The 10,000-nt window shown below is 43.2% G+C and overlaps 1 protein-coding gene across 1 annotated transcript in view; it reads right to left on the bottom strand.

The window, feature by feature from the left end:
- Positions 1-10,000, bottom strand: part of LOC311235551 (proteasome activator complex subunit 4B-like) — a gene marked incomplete at both ends in the record, with an annotated part of 115,997 nt that overhangs the window by 43,555 nt on the left and 62,442 nt on the right. The window contains 10 exon segments of the mRNA XM_084323020.1: positions 535-664; positions 825-878; positions 1,023-1,159; positions 1,946-2,155; positions 6,832-6,963; positions 7,439-7,534; positions 7,828-7,890; positions 9,496-9,594; positions 9,684-9,739; positions 9,936-9,992. Of these exon segments, the coding sequence (XP_084179146.1) occupies positions 535-664; positions 825-878; positions 1,023-1,159; positions 1,946-2,155; positions 6,832-6,963; positions 7,439-7,534; positions 7,828-7,890; positions 9,496-9,594; positions 9,684-9,739; positions 9,936-9,992 (1,034 nt within the window).

Below are 10,000 nucleotides of genomic sequence, written 5' to 3'. Positions count from 1 at the left end.
GAATGCCTTGTCAACAACTCTAATAGGATTCCTTTGGCCAAAATTCTTTGAGGTACCCCTAAGGGGCTCCTGGAACCATGATTGGGAACCACTATGTTATATTATACTGTTTATATAACATAGTGTTACAGTATTACATTGCCAGGAAATATATTTTATACATAGATATATTCCTGTATAGAGTTTGTATAGAGATGTATTGGTAGCCCACTGACATATAGGTTGATCGCAAATAGATGTCCCAATACTTCTTCTGTTGCATAAACACAGCTCTTTGCGCTGTTCAGTTATTTGTCAAAGCAAAGCTGCTGATACATTAGCTGGTACAGTATTAATGGTAAATCGTTTTAGCTGATAAGATTAGCTGGTACATTATGAATGGTAAATTGTTTGAGCTGATAGACAAGCTGGTACATTATGAATGGTAAGTTGTTTGAGCTGATAGACTTGCTGGTACAGTATGAATGGTAAATTGTTTGAGCTGATAGACTAGCTGGTACAGTAAGTATATGAATGGTAAATTGTTCCCCAGACCTTTCGTATGCTGATGGAGTCGTGTGTGAGGCTCTGTGTGAAGTATAGGACAGCGTCAGGGGGAAGCGGGTGGTCGTCTCTCAGCTGGAGGGACAACAGGTCCGTAGCCATGTGCTCAAACTTCCAGGGCCTGTAACAAAACACATGTACAGATGTAAATAACCTAGGTATCATTCATGCTACCATGGGCATTTGCTTCCTCTCCCAGGATGCAACGTTTATACCTTAACACCACACAAACATAATACACTGATATATACATATACATATATACACGGCAATGAACTTACAAGTCTCTGTCTTCAAGGCAATCCAAGAGGTCGTTGACCAGTGTCTCATACTTTCTGTATGGAAGAAAAGTGTTAAACCAGATTGTTAAATCAAGTCACACTAACTGTGCATTATCCAGGCAATTCTATGATGAAGGAGTTGGAACTGGTTGATAATATGCTAATAGTTAGCAAGAGTAGCCCAATTTGTACTCATACCTAGCTGCAACCAGGTTTCTGATTCGCTGACGCTGAAGCCCCTCCTTTAGCTCCTCTATTGTGGGTGCCTTCAGACATGGGGCGGGATTTTGAGACTCTTGGATCTGATTGGCTACCTCTATGCACCCCTCAGATACCTGCAAGTGGTGAAAGAGGGACAAACACAACACAACCCATAGCCCCTTTCGTGACTGTGATGCACGCCAACAAGGTTTGGCCGAGTGAATCCACAGTCCCTTGCTCTTCAATAGGAAACCAACCTAGATTTATCATGAAGAACTGGTCCTACCCGAACCGTTCGTTATACAAGTATCACAGAGACATTTCAAAGGTACTCACAGTTGCACAAGGGTCATGGACAGATAAACGTAATGGTTTGAAAGCTCGGTGTTGCTAATAAACATTTAAAAAAAAATTATAAACTGGTCAACACTGGTCAACACAGCTTTATTTCCGGCATTGGGTGCCTGATGCGCATGCGCTGTGATCACAGCACAGGCGCATCAGGCAGCTAGAGCCGTCTTGAGCAGTGTTGACCAGTTTATATATTTTTTTAAAATGTTTATTAGCAACGCCAAGCTTTTAAACCATTACGTTTCTCTGTCCAAGACCCTCGTGCAACTGTGAGTACCTTTGAAATTTCTCTGTGATACATGTATAACGAACGGTTCGGGTAGGACCAGTTCTTCATGGTAAATCTAGGTTGGTTTCCTATTGAAGAGCAAGGGACTGTGGATTCACTCGGCCAAACCTTGTTGGCGTGCATCACAATCACGAAAGGGGCTACACAACCCATAGCATAAGTTTATATGGAGAAAAGAGCCAACAGATAGAAGATACACACCTACAGCTAGCATTAAAATCAAGCTTGTCTCAGTGCGTGTGCATGAGTGAGTTTGTGTTTGGGTTTACAAGCCACTCACGGTGAAGTAGATTCCAATGGTGTCGTGCTGACGGTGGACCCTGTCCGTGATGTCATCGAGCAGCCGACAAATGGAGGGCTTCTCCAGGGTCATGGAGGGCGATAGACCACAGCGGACTAGAGCAGGCCACACCTCCCCGACACAGTCCCAGTCCCTCACACCGGCCAGACACATACCTCCATATACACCCAGCAGGCAGTACAGAGCACCCTGAGCATGAGAGAAAAACACACACACACAAAATATGGCATGGGCAAAAACCTTGCAGTTTCAGCACCATGGACAGAGTCATTTCTACCTGCTTGTTTATTACTCTTTGACTGCACATCTTATACAGTAGATGTAGGTTGTGTGGAAGCATCCCATTTGTCTGTTCAAGACAATAGCCTAAATCTCACACCTTTGGTAGGGCCAACGGCCCAACAGCCCCCACCCCTCCCCACACAAAAAGCCCAGATGACACAAAGCTCCCTCAGTGTGATTCCGGTGTCCACCATGACAGCACACTCCTTCACCTATCTTACACAGTCTCCACACATTCCATGTGTTTTTCTAATACATCTCAGGGTTAGAAATTTACTTTTTTTTTCAAGGGCTTTTTTTGCCCCCCTTAATTGATTTTCGGGGGCTTTTTTTTGTATTTCGGGGGCACTGCATTTTTATGATAAACGGTAGGTGTGGGACGGTTCACAAAATGGACAGTTCGGTTCGTATCACGGTTTTGGGGTCACGGTTTTCGGTTCGGTTTGATATACATTAATTTTTATAAAAAAAATTAAATAACACTCAAATCTAAACATGCTTCTCATTTCTTCTCATTCACATATAAAAAAGGTTTACAGTGTTACAGTGTTTACAGCCTTAAATAATGTTTGGCACACAAAGACCGAACTGACTGAAAAATATAGGCTACATTTGTCAAAGTATTAACTTAATGCAAACAAACAATATGCTCAGCCAGCACTAGACTTTCCTTTCTTTAATATAAACACAAAAAAACAATGTCAACCATGTTTAAATTCCCTGATTGTCAGTTCTTAATGGAAAGATTCGTTTTCTGCTTGAAATTATTATGTATCTGTCTACATTTATTTAGACTAACATTATTTAAATATTGAGTGCAACTGTGGTGGATTACGTAATTCGTTGAGTTGGAACTATCTATGGGTTGGCGCCGGGTCCCCACGGACATTTTAGCGTGTGGCACCTTCAGCTCCGGTAACGTTAGGAGGAGTTCATAACATCAACAAGCAGCACGAAAACAGCAATAGTCCCGGTTGGAGTTAGTAAAACACAGTTGTATGTTAGCCTTCTTGGATGTTGAATAAACGCCTATCATTGTCTTTAAACACCCCGCCTCTCAGACTCTCATTTCCTCCTCTGCTAGGCTGCTAGCTAGTAGCACTAGCTACGGTAACATTTCGTTGACTATTAGCTGGGGCTAGTGCTACCATAGTTCAACATGCGTTGTGTAGTACAAACTGCTAACGCTATGGCAAGATGTGTGTAGGCCTATGTAATGTTAATGGCTATGTTTTTAAAGTCGTAATGAAGATTGATTTATATTGTGCTTGCCATTTACACAAACTGACTAGCACCTGGCTGCAGTGCTAGTGCTGCTGCTGCCTGCAGCCAGTGCCCCCCTCTCCCGGCTCCGCCAAATGAAGTTTTTTATTTGCGCGTCATCTGAACCGTACGACACACAGACGCTCCATTACCGGATAAATATATATATATAATTGTAAACTGTCGGGGGCATTTTGTGCCCCCCTTAACTGATTTTCGAGGGCATTTTGTCGATTTTCAAGGGCATTATGCCCCAATCCCCCGTTAATTTCGAACCCTGATACATCTATATTGATTATGAATATCGCTCCACACGCATTAATTATGAATCCAGGTTCCACCACGGTTGCATCAACGGAAAATATTCAGGTTATTTTCAATCTCGCTGAAAAGAACAGGAAATGTCCTTTGAGGTTTAAATAGGTTCCAGGAGCACACAGTCAATAGCACTACGGCATAAATTAACAGCTACAGCAATCAGCACCATGCAACCTGTATATTACACTAGCAAGCTTCAATTCTAATTATATGTTATTGTTCCACGGGGAGCAGTTTGTATTAAATAGGGAGTGAGAGTGAAAGCAGAACAACCCGACAGAAGTGTCAGACTGACACTTATTCAATGCATCAGCAATTCACAATATATTATTCTCCCATGAACCCAGAACTGCTCTGAACCCAGTGAGAGAAGGAATAGGTCATTAACATTCAAATCTCACTGTAGGTTACATCCACACACAGGGGAGAGATCATGAAGGCTTTCTTGCGATTTCTGAATGTTGGGACCTCAGACTATACAGGCCTCCAGATTTATGTGTGAAATAAATATGAAAAAATAGGGAAGTTAAGAGAGAGAGAGAGAGAGAGAGAGAGAGAGAGAGAGAGAGAGAGAGAGAGAGAGAGAGAGAGAGAGAGAGAGAGAAGATTAAGTATCTATGCTCGATATTGGCTTTTTTACCGATACCGATATACCGATATTGTCCAACTCTTAATTTCCGATACCGATATCAACCGATATCAACCGATACCGATATATGCAGGGTTTCCCCCCCCAAAAAATGGAATCATTTCAGGTAATTAACTGTCACGATCAGAGCTCGTGTCTGCCAGATGAGGAGCAATCAGTGCGGCTGCAAGAGATCACCTCATCAAACGTTCCCTACTTCAACTGGCAGAACCCGTCATCCAACGTCGCAGTGTTAAACTGCCTACCGAGGACTTCGCTCCAGCGTCCTTCCACCCTGACGTCTAGAGCTCCAGCGTCCTTCCACCCTGACGTCTCGAGCCCCCGCGTCCTTCCACCCTGACGTCTCGAGCCCCGCAAAGAGGACTCCTGCTCGCTCTCAAGCGCAAGACCTGTGTCCTCCCTCTCTCGCTGCCGACAGCTGCACTGGAGTGCACCTGCTCTCATTCTTCTCCCCCCAAGAACATTATAACCTCCATGTTGTTCACATTCCTGTTTCACATTCCTGTTATACTCTGCTTGGTTGGGAAGAATAATTAAAGAACCCTAAACCGCTCCATTCTCTCCTCCTGTGTTTTGCTATTGGGCTCCGCAAGAACCCCCCATCCTCACATTAACATTACATATCTCTTGTTGTGGAATTACCACAACATTATGCATACTTTTGACAATAAATAAAATCAGAATTTGTTCTTACTTGCTTGCCTGGGTAAATAAAGGTTATAGAAATGTAAAAAAAAAAAAAGATAATCCCTAGTGGTACTTACATATATATATCAGATATGAATTTCAAAGATACCCAGTGTACAATATGGGTTTAACACAGCTTTACAGTGGGGCCTGGAAGCTCGGAGTTGCTAATAAACAGTTTAAATCATTGTTGTACTTACAGAGCGAGCCGTGTATTTCCGCCATTGGTGTCACCGCGCATGCGCACCAGGCATTTGGCTGCCTGGTGCGCATGCGCGGTGACACCAATGGCGGAAATACACGGCTCGCTCTGTAAGTACCACTCGCTTTGTAACAATGATTTAAACTGTTTATTAGCAACTCCGAGCTTCCAGACCCCACTGTAAAGCTGTGTTAAACCCATATTGTACGCTGGGTATCTTTGAAATTCATATCTGATATATTTTTGACCCACCCCCAGCCCCCGATTCAGTGCTTGGTACTTTTTTTTAGCCTGGTCGCGGCACAGCTGAGAGTGACTGCGGTCACTAAAGCCCCAGGTTTGCACATCGCAGTCACGTAAGGGGCTAACCTGTATGGTCCTTTAACCTGAAAACCAGACAAAAATTACAGACCAGCCGTGCAATACAATGTACAAGCATATGTCTAGTGTGTCTAGTAGTCTCTATTGGACATAATCAGACTTGACAGATACCGTATCTACAGTAAGGGGTGAAATTAATTATTCATGTCATAATAATCATGATTTTAGCTCCTGCAGATTCTGAATTGATTCACAAAATTAAATCATCTATTTTCTTAGGGTACGTTTTCTGGGTTTATGTTGTGGTATTTTTGCTGGCATTTACGACCATGTGTACAATAAAAGGGAATGTAACTGAAGTACATTTTACTGACTGAGTTTTACATTATGACGTGCAACAAGGTAGTTATGCAGTGAGCTGGCGTTGAATAGGATCTAATCAAGAATCACGATACACACCCTTAAGGTGTGTGTGTGTGCAATGCATTCTCATGCCCCTTGCATCACATCGTCATGTTGGTCCCACAACCTTGTGTGTGTTCTTCACGCTCAAACACCCTTAGGCCTCTGTTCTTCATGCACTGTGTTTGGTCCTGGGTGCTATCCGTAATCTCTGTGGTTAACTGTATAAGTTTGCCTGCCGGTGACCGAACTCGGGCCACTATGTCAGTAGACGGGTGCTTTTGACCTCGACACTAACGAGACACACTTTTCCGACAGCCAAACTATAACCCTAACTTTAACCATCACACCATTACCTTAAACTAACCATAACCATTAAGCAAACCTTAAAACTAATGTTAACCCTAACCACAACCATTAATCAAACTATTATTAAAACCTAAAAACCCTAACTTTATAACCGTTAAGAGAACCTTAAAACTAACCATGACCATAACACAGGTGCGTGTGGGTGGTGTAGAGGTGAAAGCACTCACCTACTACTGCAGTGGCTGCTGGTTCAAACCCCGGTTGTGATGTTTGTTTTTTTAAACGCTCCCTGCTGGTACTGCACCCTCATACCTGCGTGTCCTTTTAACGCACCATAACCATTTATCTGTGACACTGACAAGCTATCCTGTAGTGGACCGGCGGGTGCATTTCATGCAGTCGTGATATCAGGTTGGTGTGCGTGTGGCTTGCCTTGAACTGCTGCTGTGTACCAGTGGTGTGTTGTGGAGAGACCAGCTGTAGGACTCTGGGAGTCAGATCTCTGTAGGAGAAGTTAAACGTTCCCAGAGCAGTCATCAGCACAGACTGGGCCCTGCTGCGCACCTGCACACAGACAGAGAGAGAGAGAGAGAGAGAGAGAGAGAGAGAGAGAGAGAGAGAGAGAGAGAGAGAGAGAGAGAGAGAGAAAAATACAATCAACAAAATAGAGATGATTAAGTATCTAGTTTGATATACAAGATCAATTAAAGGTAGTAGGTTGAGCCTATTAGTGGTAGTATTACAGGACGTTCTATGGCGTCAGTATTTGTGCTGAATTGATTATAGAGGTTAGATAAAGTGAGTGAGAATGAGTGAATTAATTAATTAATTAATTAATGGATGGATGGATCAATGAATGAAAGGATAGATGGATGGATGAAGAGTGTGTGTGTGCATGCGTGTGTGTATGTGTGTGTGTGTGTGTGTGTGTGTGTGTGTGTGTGCGTGCGTGCGTGCGTGCGTGCGTGCGTGCGTGCGTGCGTGCGTGCGTGCGTGCGTGTGTGTGTGTGTGTGTGTGTGTTTGTGTGTGTGTGTGTACCTGGCTGTAGGTGCTGGTAGACAGCAGCAGTAGATCACAGAGCAGTTCCTGGTGGACCACCTTATACTCACAGCCCTCGACCATCAGCTTCCTCATCTGATAACATGGGAACACAACTATTATACACTGACTGTATTAGGGATGCGTTGTTACTGATACTGGTACCGGTTATCAGTCCCATACCAGGCTAAAACACATGGGTTCACATTGGTATGTGAAGGACAAGAACAAGTGGCTTGCTTAATTTTTCCATTCAAAATTGACAGACCTTGAATGCTATTTACACCCCTTTCTTTATTGTACGAGGCACACATGGGTAGTGGAATTACAAAACCTAGCAGCGTCCTTAGAGACATGAGGTGAATACTCATATCAATCATATGACCGACCTCGTGCTGGAGCAGAACTCTGTCGATGAGCAGGGCTCGAATGTGCTGTTTCTTCCCATGAAGCTGCCAAGAGAGAAACAAGAATATAATCAGCCCAGAAAATACCCATCAACACTGTATCACATCAACAGTGTATCTCTAAAACACAGCCTGGTGGTTAGAACATATAGCCTGGTGGTCAACACATACAGCCTGGTGTGTTTTGGTGGTCAACACATACAGTACAGCCTGGTGTGTTTTGGTGGTCAACACATACAACCTGGTGTGTTTTGGTGGTCAACACATACAGTACAGCCTGGTGTGTTTTGGTGGTCAACACATACAACCTGGTGTGTTTTGGTGGTCAACACATACAGTACAGCCTGGTGTGTTTTGGTGGTCAACACATACAACCTGGTGTGTTTTGGTGGTCAACACATACAGTACAGCCTGGTGTGTTTTGGTGGTCAACACATACAGTACAGCCTGGTGTGTTTTGGTGGTCAACACATACAGTACAGCCTGGTGTGTTTTGGTGGTCAACACATACAGCCTGGTGTGTTTTGGTGGTCAACACATACAGCCTGGTGTGTTTTGGTGGTCAACACATACAGCCTGGTGTGTTTTGGTGGTCAACACATACAGTACAGCCTGGTGTGTTTTGGTGGTCAACACATACAGTACAGCCTGGTGTGTTTTGGTGGTCAACACATACAGCCTGGTGTGTTTTGGTGGTCAACACATACAGCCTGGTGTGTTTTGGTGGTCAACACATACAGCCTGGTGTGTTTTGGTGGTCAACACATACAGCCTGGTGTGTTTTGGTGGTCAACACATAAAGCCTGGTGTGTTTTGGTGGTCAACACATACAGCCTGGTGTGTTTTGGTGGTCAACACATACAGCCTGGTGTGTTTTGGTGGTCAACACATACAGCCTGGTGTGTTTTGGTGGTCAACACATACAGCCTGGTGTGTTTTGGTGGTCAACACATACAGCCTGGTGTGTTTTGGTGGTCAACACATACAGCCTGGTGTGTTTTGGTGGTCAACACATACAGCCTGGTGTGTTTTGGTGGTCAACACATACAGCCTGGTGTGTTTTGGTGGTCAACACATACAGCCTGGTGTGTTTTGGTGGTCAACACATACAGCCTGGTGTGTTTTGTAGGGCTGAGCCCAAACGTTCGAACGTTCGAACCTTTGTTCGTTACGTTGGCATTCGAATTCTAAATCAACATTCGAATTTTTTATAATTTTTTTTTTTTCATTCTGGTTTTTCTTCACAGTTGCAGATAAAGATTAGGCTACACTAATATTATAGTATTAAAAGAAACTGATGAGTTATATTCATTAAAGAAAGATTTAATTGATTTAGTTGGCTGGGGCTTCTCCCTGGGCTGGGGCTGGAAAGTTGATTTAAAAAAAAAGAAAAAAAATACTAATTTAATCAGATTAATCACTTTATTCAAATTGAGGATTTAGTTTGAGGATATTTATAAAAAATATAATAATATTATTAAAGAAAAAGTTAAATATTTTTTTTATTATTATTTTTTTATTAAAAACGAAGGTTCGAACGTTCGTTCGAAAAACCCTGACGAAGTTCGAATCCCAAAAACAGGCTTCGGGGACAACCTTAGACTGTTTTGGTGGTCAACACATATAGCCTGGTGTATTTTTGTGACTCACCCTGTTTTCCATGGACTTCTTGACCAGAGTGAAGCTTTTCCAGCGAGAGTCAAACTCCTTTTTATGAGTTCCTCGGAAAAACAACAGGTTGCTGATGATCTGTAGCCAGGAAGACAAGAGGTAAACACAGTAAGATCCCCGTGGGCCTACTCAGAGATGGACTATTGACAACAGAAAACAAACAGCACCTTAATGATGGCAAATAGCGACTTGGTGTCGTCCTCTGAGTGTTCCAGAATGTGATCTGATTGGTAGAAAATAACGTGTAAATACAAGGAGGGAGACAGGTTCCAATAGTCATGAGAACAAACACTGTATGAAGTAGGAGTTTGAGCAGTGGTCTGTTTGGTTAAGAGATTAAGAGAGATTATATAGTGCGAGATCAGAGAACACTCTCAGATTATTGGCAGCGTGAAGGAGTTACAATGTGAGACACTCACGTAGCAGCAGTCTCATGGTTTGGCAGATGGTCTCTCTGTAGTTCTCTCTGGAATCATCTGGAGGG

The sequence above is a fragment of the Notolepis coatsorum genome (genome assembly GCF_963971535.1).
Source record: "Notolepis coatsorum genome assembly, chromosome: 10".
NCBI lineage: Eukaryota > Metazoa > Chordata > Actinopteri > Aulopiformes > Paralepididae > Notolepis > Notolepis coatsorum.
Note: the sequence above shows the minus strand (reverse complement) of the source record. Positions and strands in the feature narration are given on the sequence as shown.